The sequence below is a fragment of the Brachyhypopomus gauderio genome, chromosome 6 (assembly GCF_052324685.1).
Source record: "Brachyhypopomus gauderio isolate BG-103 chromosome 6, BGAUD_0.2, whole genome shotgun sequence".
NCBI lineage: Eukaryota > Metazoa > Chordata > Actinopteri > Gymnotiformes > Hypopomidae > Brachyhypopomus > Brachyhypopomus gauderio.
The window spans coordinates 16,030,504-16,051,540 of NC_135216.1; the positions used below are offsets into that span (position 1 = coordinate 16,030,504).

The 21,037-nt window shown below is 46.9% G+C and overlaps 1 protein-coding gene across 2 annotated transcripts in view; it reads left to right on the forward strand.

Annotated features, from left to right (window-relative positions):
• Positions 1-21,037, forward strand: part of cacna1ha (calcium channel, voltage-dependent, T type, alpha 1H subunit a) — a 69,038-nt gene that overhangs the window by 14,973 nt on the left and 33,028 nt on the right. Inside the window, exons 3-5 of one of the 2 annotated variants that reach the window (XM_077009147.1) lie at positions 19,052-19,164; positions 20,128-20,261; positions 20,813-20,910. In XM_077009147.1, coding sequence (XP_076865262.1) covers positions 19,052-19,164; positions 20,128-20,261; positions 20,813-20,910 — 345 coding nt within the window. Of the gene's footprint in view, positions 1-19,051; positions 19,165-20,127; positions 20,262-20,812; positions 20,911-21,037 lie in introns of those variants that run through there. The other variant, XM_077009148.1, reaches the window with a different exon arrangement.

Sequence of the window (21,037 nt, forward strand, 5' to 3'; positions counted from 1 at the left end):
GTAACCAAGGCAACGTTCACCCAGGAAAAAAGAAAAAAAACACACACACACACAAAAACCCCACTAAGCAAGCCAGTGCTACAGTGAACACGCCGCCTCCGAACTCAACTCTGGCACTGATAAGCACAGGGGCTCCGCCTGTGTTTGCACTGCAGGCGGAGGCAGCGAGCGAGGCGTCCCCAGGCTCACGCCGTGTTAGTCACACTGCGGAGCAGCTTGTGCACCGTGCACTATGTGCACTATGTGCACTATACCTGGCCATGGGGGGCTCAGCACGTCGGTCCGGGGAACATGCCAGAAAAGCCTGGATCACTCCTCAGGTGGAGAACGTCGCACGTAGCTGGAATCACAGAGCAGCCCCCTTATCCTGTCACCCCGTGTTCAGAGTGACGGAGTCGTGCCTGTGTGCTGCGCTGGGTTTTGCTTCCTATGGAGACTCTCACAGCCAGACGAAATAAGCATGGTGCAGTTGTGAATGCACCCTTGCACCTTAGTCTCAGAAGGAGCGGTTCTGGCACAGCCTGCCTCACCCCCCATCTCATCATCATCCTCACATCCACTGTGTCCTTGCTATGTTTACAGAAGTGAATCGGTGGATTGAAACAGGAACTACAAAACACCAACAACAAAAAAACACCACATTGCTGTGAATTATGGGAGGCTGTTTTCTGAAAGCCTCCTCCAGAAGGCTAATGCCAGCTCCAACTGAAATTTACCGCGCAGTGGTTCTGGAGCGCAGGGCAGGGGTCTCGAGTGCTCTGTCTGCCTCTCAAGCCTGTAATGAATCTGTAAGCAAAGCTTTCAGGAAGCCCACCACCACATATCACAGTGATTGGTGCTTGCGAGTTGTTGTAATAGACCTGATGATGGTGTTAGAGATCATAGCCACAAAAGGGAAAGATCAATCTATGGCCACACCATCTCATGCCAAGACACAAGCACGTGCAAACACAACATCAGGTTTCTTTATGTTCCATGGATCAGGGTGTAGACAGTTTAGCTGGGATCCTCTACCTCAGCCAAAATGTATCTCCTAACAGCAGGCTGGTCACAGGCCTCTGTATCATCCAATAAAACCATTATTAAATTAAGTCTGCAGCTCTCATCTGAAAGAGTGTAGCGTTTCCTTTTTCTCCATTACAGGTTTATGGATATGGTACGTTTGCTGTGGCTTCAAGTGAGATACAGTAGGTAAATAAGTGAAAACAACTGTGCCTGCTGGCTGGTAAGTAATGGAGCTGAGTGTAATCGCTACTACAGTCAAGTGTGGTGCAGTGATTTTGTGCGCCTGTGTGTTGTGCCTCAGGGAGTTGTTCCACCCTGGCGCTTTCCCAGGGGTCTGAGTCAAGAAAAGGGGAAGAAATGTAATTAGCGATGTCAAATACCACAGACTTGTTTGCAATGACATTAAACTGAATTGATGGTTGTTCGGGAGCACGGTCCTCACAGCAAACATTCTGCAGAGAGCACGCGCATCACAGGTCATTTGTGTGAAGCATTCGGAGAGAGATTCCTTGACTGATATTAATCACTGGCTGGTTGGGGCAGGACTGACCTTTTTGGCGCAGTGCTGAGTTTTTTTTTGTTTGCGTCGCGCAGCAGGGGTGGGGTTATTCTGGGAGGGGGAGGGGCAAAGGGAGGGGCAAGAAAAGTAAATGATGTCAGCCTGATGTATTGTTGCCTCTTTGCTTGGCGTCCTATTGGAAGAGAGAGGATTTAGCGAGGTTAAGGCCCGTTTGTGTGCGGCATGCCAGTTCTGTGAGCCCGGTCCGTCGGCAGGATGCGAACGTGGGCCAGTTCTCCACAGGTGAGCGCCTGTGAGTCACCGGCGCTGTCCAAGGTGCTGCAGAGTGCGGAGGCGGCGCAAGCCGACCACACACCCATAATTAGCTTCGGAAAACGCACATGACTGGAAGCATGTGGGGCAGGGGGCGGGGCTTGGGAGATGTGACAACTGCAAATCTTGGCTGATTCCCGGGCGAGCCTGCTTGCTGAAGGACCGTTGCTCTCGGTAGAGATAGTGCTGGAAGAGGAAGTACAGCGCTGTCACTCTAGGAGGTGTTCAATAGCGCTGGAGTGAACGAGGCCATAGTGTTGCAGGCAAATGAAATCTCAGAATATTCATCAATTACAAAAAAAGGAAAGATTAGAATGATTCAATTTAGGTTTGATAAATGTGATTTTAATATCTCTAGGGCCTTAGCGGTTTATGCAACGTTTTGTGGGGATTTGCAGAATTTGAATGTTAAAATTAGAACGTTCCTCAAAGCCCACAACCCCCCCACCCCCTCTGTGTTCTTTTGGTATGAATTGCGTGACAGACATAACGGGGTGGGTTGTAGATGTAATGAAGGGTGAGATTTCGCAGCAGGAAGAGTAGTGTTCATGCTTGTCTAAAGGGTCCTGGTCACACCAACGGAGCTCCTTCATGACGACAGAGCAGAAAAGCTGCCGTGGCAACGGTTGGACACAGTGTGCTGTCAGTAGCAGCATCACCCCCCCGGAGCTGGGGAGACTGTCCCTTTGAATACAGAACAATGTCTGTCTGGGCTTTGAGCTGCGCAGATCTGACACTTCTGTGGTCCCTGGGTTCCATCATCCCCTCCAGCAAGTGTCATTCTAGAAAGCTTAATGTGTACATGTTCACACACACACACACACACACACACACACACACACACACATGCAAACACATACACAACTGCATAAAAATAGACACAGACACACCCACATGTTCATCTGCGCACACACGCAATGACATGACATTACACATGCACGTGCATTGACTTGTGTATCATTGACTTGTGTACTACGTGTGTATCATTGACTTGTGTACCTACTACTTGTGTATCATTGACTTGTGTATTACTTTAGCTATCCAGTTGCATCCATAGCTCTAAACCTAATCCTAAGCTTAACACCTGCAACCAAAAGGAAACACTTTAGTTATTTTAATGTTAAAATCAAAGCCATTTACTATGTAACAAAAATATCTTCAAAGTGAAAAACCCAAAACATCAATATTTTCATGTTTTCCTATCATCATGGAGACTTTGATCATGACGGAGAGAGAAATACATATACTCGTGTCTTACATGTTGCATGACCAGATCAGAACAGATGAAACGCGAACTGGAGCTTCAGAGTTTAACGCTGAATTCACAAAATGTCCCTTCCCATTGCCGCTCCACGTGGCCTGTTCTCCTAACTGCATCTCATCGAGTTGCTAATGTGGGTAGAATCGCGCAATAAGCTGCATTAATGCAGTGAAGTGAAGAGACGTCGGGATGAAACACAAATCCCTGCGTGATGTGCAGCTGCTTGCCGGAGTGCAAATATTTGATAAGGGCCATAAGTTATTCATTAACCTGCTCCGTCCAGGAGGCACTGTGCTCCAGGCCTGTGCTAGTGGACAGGCACCGCAGCTCAGATGTGGCCCTTCCATCCCAGCACACGCCCTGACTCAAAACCCCGCCCCCACATCACATGGCTCCGCCCCCAGCACGCATTCTAAGTCATTTCCTACTCATTGCCCCTCCGAATGAAATGTGCCATATTTTGTCAATTGTGATTTTTACACCCCAATCGAAATTTGTCCTCCGCTTTTAACCCATCTGTGCAGTCAGAACACACAAACACACACACTAGTGATTACTAGGGGGCTGTGGATCACATGTGCCCAGAGCGGTGGGCAGCCCTAGCCCTAGCCCGGAGAGCAGTTGGGGTTAGGTGCCTTGCTCAAGGGCACCTCAGTCATGGCCTCAGGTCTGGGAATCGAACCCAAGACCCTCCGGTCACAAGACCTGTTTCCTAACCGCCAGGCCATGACTGCCCCCAGGTGTGATGAGGATACGTGCTGTGTTATCCATCCTTCAGGGTGGGGGTGTTTAAGTGGGAGGGTGGATGTGACGGGACGGGTGGGTGCTGGAGGGGCTCTGCTTTTCATCTGTGCTGTTTCAAACCAAACTCACAGCAGGCACCTCTTACTCCCCTGAGAGTGAAAGGGTATTGCAGGTGGGGACAGAGGCCGTTTGAAAGCCCACGCAGACGCCTGTGCTCTCTCTCCCTCTCTTTCTACCTCTCTCTTCCTCTCTCTACCTCTCTCTGCTTCTCTCCCTCTTTCTCCCTCTCGCTCTCCCATTCTCCCTCTCCTTCTTTCTCCCTCTCTCTATCTCTCTCCCAATCTTTCTCCCACTCTCCCTCTTTCTCTCTACCTCTCTCCCACTCTCTCTTTCCCTCTTTCTCTCTCTCTACCACACCATCTCTCTCCCTCTCTCCCCCACTCTCTGCATATCCCTTTCTCTCCCTCTCAGTCTCTCTCACTCTCTCTACCTCTCCCACACTCTCTGTCTCTCTCTCCCACTCTCTGCCTTTCTCCCTCTATTTACCTCTCTCCCTCTCTTTCTCCCTCTCTCACGTTCCCTCCCTCTTCCTCCTGTGTGGCAGTGGGGAGGTGTGCAGAAAGCCAGGTGTCCTGATGAGCATCCTCATGGGCCCCAGTGAGACCCATCCTGGGACATGAAGGCAGCGCTCAGTGGAGAATGTCAGCAGATCAGATCTTCTCTGGGAAGCTCAAGATCGTCCCATCCCCTCTAGTTGCAATACTATTATTTTGTATTAGTAATAAGATCGGTCTAATAGTACTATTTCAGTTGTTATAAAGTTGAGTGTGTGTGTGTGTGTGTGTGTGTGTGTGTGTGTGTGTGTGTGTGTGTGTGTGTGTGTGTGTGTGTGTGTGTGTGTGTGTGTGTGTGTGTGTGTGCGGGGGGGTGTGACATTATTATGCTGTCTCTCAGAGTGGAGTGGGTGTGTTGACTTAAAACTAACTGGCTCCCCACTTTGTGTTGCTTTGCTGCTAAGTCAGAGGTTCTGACAGTGTAATAGGGACAGTGAATCGTCACAAATTACATCCCACAAGATTTACAGTGAAAGAGAACGTGGGGAGAAACTCTTGGCAGCCGAGGGCCGATCCCTCATTGCCTTTAGCCAGCATGCCGATACATCAGGAGCGTGTTCGGAGGTGGCAACCATGGGAAGAGCACGGGAGGCTGCGCCTGTGACAGCGCCTGTCAGAAGCCTCTCCTGGGTAGAGGGGAAATGTGTGCATCCAATGGAAGAGGAGTTCTACCGCACACCTGGCAATTAATGCAACCTGAGCCACAGCTAGCAGAGAGCTTTGCCCACCCCCGTGGGGGAAGCGCGGAGGCCCACGCCAGCGAACACTCCGACAGAAAGCTTCGCCAAATCAGGATGAGGCTGAGCATACCTGCACCAGGTACACTCCGCCTGGCTGAGCTGTGGCAGGGCGGTGGAGAACCAGGGCACCCGCTGCTGAGACCTGTCTCCAGGTCTGTGTGTCAAACCTGTCTCCAGATCTGTGTGTGAGACCTGTCTCCAGGTCTGTGTGTGAGACCTATCTCCAGGTCTGTGTGTCAAACCTGTCTCCAGATCTGTGTGTGAGACCTGTCTCCAGGTCTGTGTGTGTTGGACCTGTCTCCAGATCTGTGTGTGAGACCTGTCTCTAGGTCTGTGTGTCAAACCTGTCTCCAGATCTGTGTGTGAGACCTGTCTCCAGGTCTGTGTGTCAAACCTGTCTCCAGATCTGTGTGTGAGACCTGTCTCCAGGTCTGTGTGTGTTGGACCTGTCTCCAGGTCTGTGTGTCAAACCTGTCTCCAGATCTGTGTGTGAGACCTGTCTCCAGGTCTGTGTGTCAAACCTGTCTCCAGATCTGTGTGTGAGACCTGTCTCCAGGTCTGTGTGTGTTGGACCTGTCTCCAGGTCTGTGTGTCAAACCTGTCTCCAGATCTGTGTGTGAGACCTGTTTCCAGGTCTGTGTGTGTGAGACCTGTCTCCAGGTCTGTGTGTGAAACCTGTCTCCAGATCTGTGTGTGAGACCTGTCTCCAGGTCTGTGTCTGAGACCTGTCTCCAGGTCTGTGTGTGAGACCTGTCTCCAGGTCTGTGTGTCAAACCTGTCTCCAGATCTGTGTGTGAGACCTGTCTCCAGGTCTGTGTGTGTGAGACCTGTCTCCAGGTCTGTGTGTCAAACCTGTCTCCAGATCTGTGTGTGAGACCTGTCTCCAGGTCTGTGTGTGTGAGACCTGTCTCCAGGTCTGTGTGTGAGACCTGTCTCCAGGTCTGTGTGTGAAACCTGTCTCCAGATCTGTGTGTGAGACCTGTCTCCAGGTCTGTGTACGAGACCTGTCTCCAGGCCTGTGTGTGTGAGACCTGTCACCAGGTCTGTGTGTGAGACCTGTCACCAGGTCTGTGTGTGAGACCTGTCTACAGGTCTGTGTGTGAGACCTGTCTCCAGGCCTGTGTGTGAGACCTGTCACCAGGTCTGTGTGTGTGAGACCTGTCTCCAGGCCTGTGTGTGTGAGACCTGTCTCCAGATCTGTGTGTCTACAGGTCTGTGTGTGAGACCTGTCTCCAGGTCTGTGTTCGAGGAGCCGTCTACTCATTCCAAGCAGATGCGCGGTCATGATTCACCATGGCAACCAGGGCTCTTGCTAATTGCGCCTCCATGTGATTCCTGTCCGTGGTGGCAGAGGAAGAACTCTCCTCCAATCAGATGCAGCGCTGTGGAGCCTGCAGGCGGAGGGAGGCACTCGCGGGAGGCAGAGCAGATATTCACCAGGCTGCTCTCATTATGATGTAACTGCTGTTTACAACCAGAAAACTAGAGCTTTTTAAACAGGAGGAGCACTAGCTGTGTATTGTCAATCCTCTCCGGTGCCTGTCAGCATTCAGCAGAGTGGATGTGACACCTCCCTAGCACAGGAAATGTCATGAAGCACGGAGATGTAATCAGAATTTTTCTTTTCCAGCCTCCACCAGAGTTTTCTGCGTGACCTTGTCTCGTTGATGGCATAAACAGTGGACATTGGTGTCTTTAACAAATACCTGGACACAGTTATTCAACACTCCCTCTTTTCCCACCCCATCCTGACTTCATGCTGCTCAGAGCATTTAAAGGCCAAACAGCTTTCCTCGTGTCTGGATTCCAGTGCAGATGTGTTTAAATTCAAATGTAACGTAATTCCCACACTGCTTCTTTTGACGTAACCTTGGTCAGTAAATATGCCATAGCACATCACACTGAACTGGTCTGCTGAGCACCTGCTATTTGAAATGTTTGAATATATCATCATTACATCTTCATGAATCCCACCCACCTGTCATTTGTAACTGGGTTAAACAGATTTCTAATCTCCAAACGCTAATCGTGCGACCGGGGTGATTGGAATAGTTTTTACTGTCTGCAGAAGAGGACAGTAAAGAAGTTTATATTCCTCTCCCAAAGACATGTTCTCAATATTGCAAATCTACTTTATAGCTGCCTCTCTCCATTTCTCTCTATCTCTCCATCTCTCTCTCCCTTTCTCTCCGCATCCCTATTCTCAATGTATCCTTCCCACCAAGCAGAGGGTAATGATTCTGTTCTCTGCCTAAAACTTAATTTCTGGTACAAATGGCCATTTCAAATGGCCGTGTGCTTTTGTGTTTCTCTACACTGTATTTTCTGGAACATAAAAGAACAGTCTGTGCAGAGGAAAGTGATGGGAAAGTGTAGTGTGTGTGTGTGTGTGTGTGTGTGTGTATGTGTGTAGTGTGTGTGTGCTGTAAGGGTAGTGTGTGTGTGTATGTGTGTGCTGTAAGAGTAGTGTGTGTGCTGTAAGGGTAGTGTGTGTGTGTGTGTGTGTGTGTGCTGTAGGGGTAGTGTGTGTGTGTGCTGTAAGGGTAGGGTGTGTGTGTGTGTGTGTGTGTGCTATAAGGGTAGTGTGTGTGTGCTGTAAGGGTGTGTGTGTATGTGTGTGTTTGTGTGTGTTTGTGTGTGTGTGTGTGTAAGGGTAGTGTGTGTGTGTGTGTGTGTGTGTGTGTGTGTGTGTGCTGTTAGGGTAGTGTGTGTGTATATGTGTGTGTGCTGTAGGGGTAGTGGTGTGTGTTGTAAGGGTAGTGCGTGTGTGTGTGTGTGTGTGTGTGTGTGTGTGTGTGTGTGTGCTGTTAGGGTAGTGTGTGTGTGTATGTGTGTGTGCTGTAGGGGTAGTGGTGTGTGTTGTAAGGGTAGTGTGTGTGTGTGTGTGTGTGTGTGTGTGTGTGTGTGTGTGTGTGTGTGTGTGTGTGTGTGTGTGTGTGTGTGTGTGTGTGTGTGTGGGTGTGTGTGTGTGTATGTGTAAGGGCAGGTGGAGGTGCTGCAATTCTGGGCAGATTTCCGTCAGGCTTTGCTACGTTTGTTTGTAACAGCAATGTCGATAGATGAGTGATGCAAAGGACACTTCTAAAAAATGCTCAGATTGCATAAGATTACAGACCAGTTACAGGAAATTATAGCTTGCAGACATATCGAGCGCTGCTGTTTACAAATTGGATTTACAAATCTGAAAGTGTGGTCTGTTTCTTGGCACTGGGAGGACAATGAAGCTGCAGTTGGAGTGTTGAACTCCCCCAGCAGGTCTGACGTGTGTTAGCCATCACTGAGCATGGACATCTAGTCCTGGACTAGGAAAACAACCACACCGTTCTCTTTGTCCTAGAGCCACTTCCTGTAGACTCTGTGCTATTTCTAATAGGCATGTTGGTGGGGGTGTTTTTGTATACTGCTATTATATACAGCAGTGTTAAGCTGTTGTTTAACATTCTCTTTATTAGTCTATTAGCACAAATGTCCTGTGTTGCTTCGTGGAATCAACTAATAACCAACAATTGTTCAGCAGATGGCCTTAATATTGATTAAATTATATTTGGAAGGTATTTCAATATAAGCCAGGATAAGTCAATATTAAGGGTGGGTAGGTTAACAGGCAGGATAAAAGAGCTCACCAAAGTAGTATCTCATTTATTTCTCTCTGTCTCTCTGTTTCTTTGAAGGATTAAATCAACTTCAAGGAAAAATAACTAATAACTAAATAAGATTAAAGTAGCAGCAATGCATGCAACATCAAGCAAACGGTTGGATTAAACTAGATGATTACCATGAAGAATCATTGCACGGTGTTTACATATCGCCGTAATTCTAATGGATTTCATTCCAGAATGATTGCGCTGTTTACATGTTGCTGTAATTCCAGAATGTTTTCCTTTTGCTCTCAATATTATTATGACAGCATCTGTGACAGTAACTTAAGCTACACAGTAGTTAACTTGTTCATACACATTACTTCATTGCTTTTCTTCCATAATGAGACAATACAAAAATGGCAAATTAAAAATTAAAGTGTAGATTCTTAATTTGGCTTACTTAGATTTCTAAGTAAGGTCAGTTTCATTGCCCTTTGAAAATGGATCCCTAAAAAAGTTTTTAAAAAGTGAGTTTTCAAACTTGATCCATTTTTAAATATCCACGTTACCCTAAATTTAATATAGAAAAGTTTAGATTGCTTTACTTTTGTGCTTGTGTTCAAGGATAAGAGCAACTACAGAGTACTATAGACTTCATGGTTACCAAAACCACCACCATAATGTCAACAGCGTTGGTTGGAGATTAAACCTTAAGAATATGTGAGGAGCGGTGGAGTTAAATCGGCTCTGTTCTCTGCATTGTGAGGCGCGAGGGCAGCAGCAGCAGAGAGCGGCGTGACTTCTGCTTTGTTTGACCACTTCTGCGGACCTCACTCGCACAGCTCTCGCGTTCACACGTCGGGCCGCGGGAACGTGGCCTGTGGGTGCTGGCCGTGCGGCAGAGGAGGTGTTGGACGGATGGTTTGGCGTGTGTGCAGCCGACGGAGTGGTGCTAGCATTTCACGACATGTGCCGTATGACCCAGACTAGAGCAAATCTGCGGAGAGATGCTGTTTCCACAGGAATGTCAATGAAAGCGCCGCTACTCAGCCTGTTTATCTGGACGCATCTTCTCCTGTGTTCTGGGTGGAGTAGCACCCGGGTCCTGTGGTGTAGCAGTTCCCAGGTCCTGTGGTGTAGCAGGCCCCGGGTCCTGTGGTGTAGCAGCTCCCGGGTCCTGTGGTGTAGCAGCTCCCGGGTCCTGTGGTGTAGCAGCTTCTGGGTCCTGTGGTGTAGCAGCTCCTGGGTCCTGTGGTGTAGCAGCCCCCAGGTCCTGTGGTGTAGCAGCTCCCAGGTCCTGTGATGTAGCAGCTCCTGGGTCCTGTGGCGTAGCAGCTCCTGGGTCCTGTGGCATAGCAGCTCCTGGGTCCTGTGGTGTAGCAGCTCTTGGGTCCTGTGGTGTAGCAGCTCTTGAGTCCTGTGGTGTAGCAATTCCCGGGTCCTGTGGTGTAGCAGCCCCCAGGTCCTGTGGTGTAGCAGCTCCTGGGTCCTGTGGTGTAGCAGCCCCCGGGTCCTGTGATGTAGCAGCTCCCAGGTCCTGTGGTGTAGCAGCTCCCAGGTCCTGTGGTGTAGCAGCCCCCAGGTCCTGTGGTACACACCCTCCACCTACACTGTCCTTTGTTAGTGAGATGCGGTGAGTCCTTGCCAGAGTGCTTGCAGCTGCTGACTGGTGACTGTCGACTCTGACGTGCGGGTCTCGTGTAGTTACGCGGGCCTCACTGATGGAGTGTCAGCCTGGCCTTCCACTCGCCTTCCTCCCCTGCTCGTCTTCCTCACCAGAGCATGTCACACTGCAGGTGGCCTCGCCGAATCAGCTGCTGTCCCTCCTGTTACTAAGCAACCAGGAAACTGTAAAAACTATGTCCGCGGAGAACCTTACTGTATGAGCCAGCTAATCAAGGTAATCAACAGAAAATCCACTGTTATCTGCATGCTGGATGCGCTTTTTAGATTTATGGCCACGTTTGTTATTAGTTGCAGGCCTAAAATAGTAAATTACCCATATGTTATTGTCACTAAACACTGGAACTGAGTAGACATTAAATTGTTTGGATGAGAGAGCAAAACTGTGACATTTGAACCATTAACTCATTTACCATGTGTTTCCCTCACATTTATTGTGTTGAAGTGTTCAGCATCTCTGGCCACTTGCATAATCCAGCTGCATGTGTGCACAGCTGCTGCAGGCTGCAGTGATTCAGGTGAAGTAAACTGTAACAGAGGCAGAGCTCAAGGACACAGTGGTGCTCTGCCAGCCGGGGCGTGTTTAACTGCCTGTGTGCGTCCTCTGTAAACACAGCCATAGGAGCGGAAGAGGACGTAAGGTCTTGGGCACTGGGGCTCCTGCCTCCATATAGACTAACATCCATACTGCACTATTCCTGGATAGGTCTGGGTTAATGGTACAGGTCGCTCTGTCCTTGTGATGGGAACCTTCCTCAAGGTCTGTTGCCTTCCACAAAGTGCGTGGCAGTCTGTAAGCAAACACTTCATCTTAGCGGCAACGATTCTGTTAAAAGATAAGGAACGGACTTCATGATGGACTCCATATGTTCAGATCCAGGCAGTATTCCCTGAACCTCCTTTGATTTATTGCTTGAAGGCGTTTTATTCCTTCCCATAAGCAATGTCACATCTCCAGTTCTTTTTCTAAAATCAATGACCCAACAAAAATGAATTTTGAGCATCATTTGTGAAATGATCAAGGGCCAGAAATCCACATCAGTGAGCTTAGGAAACCTTCCACAGATCTGTCAATATATGTCAGTATCTCATTTTTGATGGTCCTGTTTGTTAAAGGTTGGATGAAAGCTTATGTCATGTATTTTACGAAAGTGAAAACATGTGTGGATCTTTTGTCATGTCAATGCTTAGAAACGATATTTGATTCTGATCTCTTCAAACGATCTCTGATTCTGAAAACTTTGCTAAGATTATAAATTATCTATATATTGGTCACCACTTAAAAAATAATATTTAATATTCCTTTAGGCTTCTGATACATTTTTAATGATTTTGAACAGAATTTGGCCCAAGAAGCCAACCATGGAAAGAGATGAAAGCTACCATAAACTCCAAATGCCTTACCATCCTCCTCACTATGTTATAAAGCTACATTTTCTTTTGTATAAAAATTGCATTTTCTCCTTTCAAACCCTTTGTGGGTTGGTGTGGAGGTATTCCTCAGCACACACTCTCACTTTGAAGTGATGGTGTCCTTCGTGGTCTTTAGATAATCAACCTCCAACCTTATATCTCCTCCTCCCTCAGACATGACAGAAAGTTCCAGCTCTCCTGTTTCGGTGCCTGAGAGTTTGCAGTCCTTTTTGCTCTGGGAGAGGGAGGCTACTGCTCTGGGGAGAGAGACTACTGCTCTGGGGAGAGTGAATACTGCTCTGGGGGAGAGAGACTACTGCTCTTGGGAGAGAGACTAATGCTCTGGGGGAGAGTGAATACTGCTCTGGGGGAGAGAGACTACTGCTCTGGGGAGAGTGACTCCTGCTCTGGGGAGAGAGAGACTACTGCTCTGGGGAGAGAGAGACCATTGCTCTGGGGAGAGAGGCTACTGCTCTGGGTGATAGAGAGACTACTGCTCCCTCATCCTGGAGGCAGCATAGCTAAGCATTCACAGGCTATGGACAGAGAGAGAGAGAGAGAGAGAGAGAGAGAGAGAGAGAGAGAGAGAGAGAGAGAGAGAGAGAGAGAGAGAGAGAGCACGGACAAGGTTTTCCCAAGGCCCAGGAGGCTGGATGCTGTGCAGGTCTCCTGGATGGGCCTCTTATAGGCAGAGGGAGTTTACTCACCTGACAGTGATAGATGACTGTTCTCAGACGAAAGTGTTCCATAAGCTTTGCTTATCTGTGCTGCTGGCTCATTACTCAGAACTGTCCCTCAGCTCGACAACACTGGTTGTTTCCTCCGTTGACTGTGTGGTCCTGTTCCACTGCTACTTAATTTTTAGTTAGCTTTTAGAATTCATTTACAAGGTGGGATACATTCAAATGAACCTTCTGTTAGCATCTCGTAGGACCAGAGTGAGCATCATTCCATATTTTTTCAAGTGGCTTTTCATGGTGTGAAAAGTTGCTAAGCAATGCAATATTCATTATAGTACGCTTTACAATCAGTGCCTAGACAACTTGGAGGACCTGATATTACGTCAGGATTCGTGTGGATAACAGATGGTGAAACAAAGAGGCGTCTGGCAGCTAGCTCCACCGAGACTGGTCTGAGATGTGTAAAGAGATTTAGGACATGAAGAACTGGGAAATCAGGACCACCGGGAGTGCAGATGAGATGTCAGATGACATGTCCTTTTCTAAATATTCACAGTGATGTCATCATGGAACCTCCTACTGATGGACACCTCTCATTGGCTGCCAGTGGACGCCCCCCAGGGTTGGAGCCCCCATGCTGGCGTGGGACTTTTGAATCTATGGGCCTCTCTCCCTTGCATTGACATGTGGCTCTCAAGCTCTCTCATTCTGCAGCTGCCTTGCGTTGCCTGTCCCTGGAGTGTGTTGTCACTGGCCATGTCAAAGGATGTCATTACATATAGTATGTACTGAATCTGTCCTGCAATGAATGCTGGCACGGAGCAGTTCTGTGCCTTCGCCATGAGTCGGCTGAACTGTATGGTCCAGTCAGTCTCTTGTTTGAGAGGTCCATTACTCTAGCTGGCAGGTTGTGACAATCCGCCTGACTTAATCAATGGGATTGCTTCATTAATCCTTCTCCCTGAGGCATGCAGCCACTGAATGATTCCTTGTGGTTACAGCACGTGGTAGAGATGGGCCTGATTGTTTTGACATCATTGTGATCCTGCCAAGTCAGAGAAAAAACAAAGCCAAAAAAAAGTACATCTGTCAATGTAATTTTACCAACAGTGGGGATCTCACCAGGTTCCTGATCTCCTCGTGGCCTCCATTTACATGTAACATAAATTTACTTTAATAATAATAGTAATCATAATAGTAGCTTAATCAGATTAAAATACCTTCATGTAAACACCTAAATCAGTATAATCAGGTCAAGCTTAATCTCGAATTTCAATCTGATCAAAAAATACTTTAATAATCCATTAAAAGGAGGAGTGTTGGCCAAATAAATCCTTGACTTCAGCATCTTACACCATCAGGCCCACATGACCACATGACCTTATGACCATATGACCTTATGACCACATGATCACATATTCTGGCACAGATTTATTTGCCTAACAAAACAATCGGGGAATCTCTGTTACTACAAAGTCACATTTTACAAATGTCAGAGTTTTAAACAATTGTAGCAGCTTTCAAATAATATTTTGAGGCCACAGTAATTCATTCAGCCTTTTAATGTTCAGCAAATTGTCTCCATGAAGAGCAAATTTGGCTAAGCCTGGCCTTCTCTAAGAAATTATAAAAACACACTCTGTATCACCTATGTAACATGCTTGTCAGACGTCCAGGGGCAGAAATAACACACGTGCCAAAGGTTTTGTTTCAGCCATATCATATTGTTGATGTGCAATACTTAGGACACTTTTTGCAGATATTGCATTTAGGGCGTGTGTGACTGAACTTATTAAAACCGACAAAAATACATATATACGTAAATATTTCCATTGTTTATTTTTGAATCAGGGTCATGTGAGGATTTTTAATGCCAAAAAAGTATATACAATTGATAGTATAGAATACAGAGTATGTAGTATACATTTGAGATTATAGAGTATGTAGTATTCAGTTGACAGTTCCTGGGTTATTATGTACACCTATCTAGTTTGTACATGTGCTGTTTATGACCTTAGAGCAGTATGTAATGACCTGGGAATGATGGCTACATGGTGGCTGTACGAATGCTGTACCTGTCTTGCTGCAAACACCTCTTTCTACTTCCTGCCAGAGGTGCACGTTATGTTTGGATCTGGGGATTGTACGAGTGATGAGACGTGTCATGTTCCTGCCGTCATGCTGTGATGCTACATGCGTTCTGACACAGTGCACCATAATGCTGGGTGTCATACTGAGATAAACTGTACCTGAGGATAGAAGTGTAGCCATGAAGGAATGAACTGTAGTTGTGTTCAGATGTACCTGAGGATAGAAGTGTAGCCATGAAGGAATGAACTGTAGTTGTGTTCAGATGTACCCGAGGATAGAAGTGTAGCCATGAAGGAATGAACTGTAGTTGTGTTCAGATGTACCTGAGGATAGAAGTGTAGCCATGAAGGAATGAACTGTAGTTGTGTTCAGATGTACCTGAGGATAGAAGTGTAGCCATGAAGGAATGAACTGTAGTTGTGTTCAGATGTACCTGAGGATAGAAGTGTAGCCATGAAGGAATGAACTGTAGTTGTGTTCAGATGTACCCGAGGATAGAAGTGTAGCCATGAAGGAATGAACTGTAGTTGTGTTCAGATGTACCTGAGGATAGAAGTGTAGCCATGAAGGAATGAACTGTAGTTGTGTTCAGATGTACCTGAGGATAGAAGTGTAGCCATGAAGGAATGAACTGTAGTTGTGTTCAGATGTACCTGAGGATAGAAGTGTAGCCATGAAGGAATGAACTGTAGTTGTGTTCAGATGTACCCGAGGATGAACTGTAGTTACGTTCAGATGTACCTGAGGATGAAGTGTAGCCATGAAGAGGTGAACTGTAGTTATGTTCAGATGTACCTGCAGTTCAGACACCTGGAGTCAGGCAGCACATTCTGATATTTCCTCTGGCCCAATGAAATGAACCTGACCAGGGAAGAGTTTCATCTCACTGCACCAGTACTGATGCTGCACTGCATACTGGAGATTGATATTATTGTTCTTCATTGACAGTATCAGAACCTAATGTGGGATTTGAACCTAACATGGTATTTGAACCTAATGTGGGATTTGAACAGTTCATTTTGCACACCTGTGATCAGTTCATATTGCATACCTGTGATCAGTTCATATTGCATACCTGTGATCAGTTCATATTGCATACCTGTGATCAGTTCATATTGCACACCTGTGATCCGTTCATTTTGCAAACCTGTGATCAATTCATTTTGCACACCAGTCTTCCGTTTATTTTGCACGCCACTTCAGATGTGTTTGCCGCCCTGTAGCTGCTCTGTTTCATTTGAATGCTTCCTGCCATTCTTCCTTGACCTCTCTTGACCTCTCTGGTGTATGAGTCATTTTCTTCCACTGGATCAATGATTACTGGTAGTATTTTATTCAGAAAGGTACTACATCAGAAACACTGGGTGATGTACTGTATGTAAATGAATATGTGTGTATTTCTAGTTTCTAAAGTCTTTTTGCAGTTAATTAAATCAGCCATTGTATAGAGGTACTAAGTGAACTACTGGGTAAAATCTGAGCAGCATATATAGTATATATTTAATTCTCTGCTGGTAAACTATGCACGCACCACTGTTCTAATAACCAACTAATAGTTTTACGTGTATGTGAAGCAGTGAAAAGCGCAAGATCCCAGCGCTCAACGTTACAACATCGCTGCTAATCCCACTTTTATCATGAGTCACGGACTTGCGTGTTAGTCATCCTTTGATGCGGAGATGCAGCGGCTGCAAGAAAGGTTTGTTCTGACACACAGACACATTTCCAGACGCAACCATATGGCGGGCGTGTGGCAGGAGAGGGAGATAACAAAGACAGCCTACTGGAACCTGCTCCCACTGCACTGCTGGAGTGATTCCTGCAGGGGAAGGTCGCTGTGCTGGAGACAAATGGTGCTTCATACCCATCAACGTCAGCTCCCTCATGCAGTATTTCACTCGGGCTCCCGACGCTTGGTAAAATGCTGTTTCCAGATACATTCGTAAAGGCATTTTCTGCGTCTGAAACACGGCTTGATGGAGGAGAGAGGAAGGGAGGACTGTTGCCACGGTGAATAGGGGCTCTCCTGTGGTCTGTCAGTTGGTTGGCTTGATGAGACATTGGATTTTGGGAGCTTTGGAGCCAGTTTAATGATTCTTTAGTTGTTCTGCCTTAATTGTGCTCATAGTGCCGGTGTAAAAGCTTAACACAACATCTCCGTCCATCTGTCTTCTCCTCTTTAGCTGTGGCCTTCACTTGTGTTGTCTGGTTAATGCGACATGAAGGTTGTGAGGGGCGGAGCATGGATGGGAGGTCAAAAATGGTGAGCGCCAAAGAAGAAAGGGATGAAGGAAAGAAAAAAAGAAAGGGATGAAGGAAATAAAAAAGAAAGCAATGGACAAGAACAAATATAGACAATGGGATTTTCCCGTCGAGTTGGACGAGCTGGCTGAGATGCTGCTTGGGAAGTTCTGGGTTTGGCCTCGTGTTTCAGATCTCCTTTTAAGGACGTGGATGGATGGAGATCAGACAGCTGGGAAATGATCTTATGTTGTGCAGAAAAAAATCCTCAAAATGTTATTCACCGCAGTGACACCCCATCAATTTAAGTGAATCTGACGGCTCCTCGTCTGACTCTTTAATGTGTTCACAGTCATGAAGGCGTTCCCGCTTCTCCGAGGATCCTTCACTTCGGTTAACCTTTGCCATGATTTATTGAAGAGATGCCCCATTTATCTGTTTCCCCTGAAGACATGAACAATCTTACTGTATGTCAGTGTCGGGGAGGTTGTTTCTATTGGGAAGCCGGGTCTGGTTGGTTGCCGAGTGTCTGCAGCAGAGCGCTCCTGACCCCTGACCCCAGGGTCCTTCTTCTGCTTTTACCATAACTGCCTTTCCCTCCTTCACCAAGATGAAAATAATGTTCCATCATTCCTCATTATAAGCAACTTTAAATGCACCAACCTGTTCCCTTTCTGAATGCTATTTCAGAATGCCAGTGAAGTTTGTCCTTGTTCCCCCCAAAGCATTCGTCTTTTTTCCATTGCCCATTTTTTCTGCTCCATCTGCAAGCATGGTGACCTGCAGGTCCTCAGAGCTCTTTGTCATCTGTGATTGATCTCGGTAAGACCCTCCCAATCTCCAGCATGTCACACTAGGTCTGATGGCCCTATTCAGAGTTCTTATCCAGCCACAGCACAGCAAGTAGCCATCCTGTGCTCCACTTAGAAGAGCAGGCTTGCATTAAACATGAGGCAGGAGGCCCTCCGTGGATCAGGCCTGCTGGTCCGGCTCTCACGGCACTGAGTGCGTCCTTGGAGGGTTCCGCCTCAGATGTTTTCAAGATTGTGAAGGATTTTGGAATGGTGCTCTGTGATAGGCTCTGTGTGTGTGTGTGTGTGTGTGTGTGTGTGTGTGTGTGTGTGTGTGTGTGTGTGTGCGTGCGTGCACATGTGTGTGTGTTTGCTTGTGCATTTGCACATGTGCCTGTGTGTGTTTACGTCTGTATGTTTAAACCTACCTTGTTTTGTCACTCGATGCCTTGTGACTCCAGTGCGTATGTAGCTCGTTTGCCTGTTAGTGGTGAGCAGGGAGGGTCAGAGAAGTGCTGACAGGTCAGTGTTCGTGCCGTCTGGGCTGGACGTGCTGCCCGTTCTCCTCGTGTCTTCTCTTGTTGCAGACAGCCAGAGAGATGACAGACCTGCAATTGAAAATTACATAACTCTGTTCCTCTTGTACCTGCACAATATTTCAGTGGATAAACGCTGGAACAAGCAATATTTTGTGCTCCAAATGAATGTGATTTGAAGCTCTTCATGTCTATTTTGTAGGAGCACGGCATTGCGAGGGATAGGGCACGAATCAGGACGCATGAAACCTCGTGTGCCTTTGTCAGAGGAAAGCTTGTGCAGTTTGAGAGGGTGAACTGTACACATTCCCCTCCATTCTGCCTGTGTCCTCCAGTGACCTTGAATTACCACCACAGCCTACACAGAGCAGTTTAAAACTACATTTCTCATTTACATTCAGTACACAATTGCTTTTCAACTGCTTACTAATGTTCAGCACTTTAGAAATGTTATAATTAAGCCTACAGCCCTGGGGAGAAGTGCTCTGTGATTTGGTGGGCACTCAGTATACCAGTGTACTCACCAGAGAGAAATGCATCTGATCAGGTTTTTACAATGAAAGTGATCTTATTAAGAAAGCAGTAAATCGATGCTTATTTTCTCAGCTTGCTGAACCATAGGGGAAAAAATGACTTTCTACTGTATTCCTATTCTTCATTAATGATCTTACATTTTACACAAACCTACCATTCATTCTGTTTTCCTCACTTCAAAGTCATGTTAGGAGGCAGAAGGGATGTCTCAGTTCCTCCTGTCCTGAACAGCTAAATCAATTGAGCAGTTGTGTAGTGGTTATCTGTCTATGGCATAGCACTGTGTGTTCCTTAACTCGTGTGCACCTGGTTCGAGCATATCAGCATGCTGGTCATTCTGCTCAACTGTATGACGCTTGGCATGTTCCAGCCATGTGAGGACGTCCAGTGCCAGTCCGAGTGGTGTATTGTCCTCCAGGTAAGACTTGGTCAGCAGCCAGAGACTTTTAATGTGGCAGGATAATGTTGCCAAACGTGTTGTGAGCAAAAATCGCTTCACTGCAATATCAATGTACCAGAAAAATGTCGCCTAGATTTGCTGTGTTCCTAGATTGCATGATATAGCAAGTATACTTCATTATGTGTTGTTTCTAGGTAGAGGTGTCTAGGTTTGCCATGAACAAAAATAGACCAAAAACATGTTTTTTTCTCTATGCAAAACAATTACTGTAGCACGTGCACGCACACGGCTGGTGTACAACCTTTGAACTCAGTTACATAGAGGTTTACTGCTTATGACATTAATAGTTACAGCCATTACCAGTTACAGCCCGTGCTGCAAAATAGGTTTATAACGTTTCTCGAGCACAGTTTCATTTTGGGCACTACCATTTATATCGGTTTCCCTTTGTGACTTCAGTTCTTGGTCCAAGTCCCGCTGGGTACAGAGCTGGAGGGGACTGTAGAAAACTAGCCAGATGTTAGTGGAAGAAGTATGTTGTTTGTTGAGCTCTGTAGCTTGCTGTTACCCGCCCAATGCCCCTGCCAGGCCCAGCTGGAGATCTGTGAGACTGTGGGAAAATCATGGGCCCAGTGGGCTCTGCTAGTGGGTTCAGCAGGATTTAGGAGGCATGGGGTCAGTTAGGGGTCATGACAGGAAGAACTACATTACCCATAATTCATCCCCCCCCCCCCCCCCCCCCCCCCCTCAGGACTGGCCCAGCAGTGAATGTCTTCTGATTTACCATATTCTCACAGATTATTACCCACAGTCCCTTATGGATTGTTTTGGCTGTTGTTTGATGCATGTTGATTGATGTAGTCCTTAATATATAGGAGATTAGGAGATAATGTAGTCTCATTAATGTAGGAGAGCTGTGCCTCCGTTGTTTTGGTGCCTTGCTGTAGTCGATATGGGATTGAAATCTGAGTGTTTCCACAGGCATTTGATGACTGCATCTTCGCCTTCTTCGCTGTGGAGATGGTCATCAAGATGATGGCGCTGGGGATTTTTGGATCAAAGTGTTACCTTGGAGACACATGGAACCGTCTAGATTTCTTCATCGTCATGGCAGGGTGAGACCTTCACCAGCTCCTTCCTCCTTTACCCAACAACAGTTAATTTAATCAGGAATGATTCACTAGTTATGGAATACAAATCTCTTCTCCTGAGACAAGGCAGCGCAAGTTTATTTATGTTGCACCTATCAGACAATGAGGTAATTCAAAGTGCTTAGATCATTAATACAGCACAGAGTTTTTATGTTAAGGGTCTTTAGTCCTTTAATGTTCTTGAAACTGAATATAATGGTCAGAATCTCAGGAGCTGTTTGCTGAAACAGAGATTATCTCTCATAAGCAATAGTAGACAGCCATAAGAGAAGTTGTCTGCAAGGTTAAGTGTTCAAGGGTTAGGGTTGGGGTTGGGTTTCGAGTTGGGGTTAGGTGTTAAGGTTATGGTTAGGGTTGGGGTAGGGTTAGGTGTAAGAGTTGGGGTCATGTTAGGGTTAGGTGTTAGGTCTTAGGGTCTAGTGCTGTGTCTAGTGTCTCAGTGTCTCAGTGTCTCAGTGTCTAGTGCTGTTTGCAGTCACTGAGATGGATTTTTCCTTTGCTTTGTTCCCCCTCAGGATGATGGAGTACTCACTTGACGGTCACAACGCCAGCCTGTCCGCCATCCGCACCGTGCGTGTGCTCCGACCTCTTCGAGCCATCAACAGAGTCCCCAGTAAGAGTCTGCCCAGTCCCCGCCCCCTCCCCGCCCCCTCCCCGCCCTCTCCCCACCCTATCCCCGCCCCCTCCCCACCCTCTCCCCACCCTATCCCCGCCCTTTCCCCACTCTCTCCCCCCTCTCT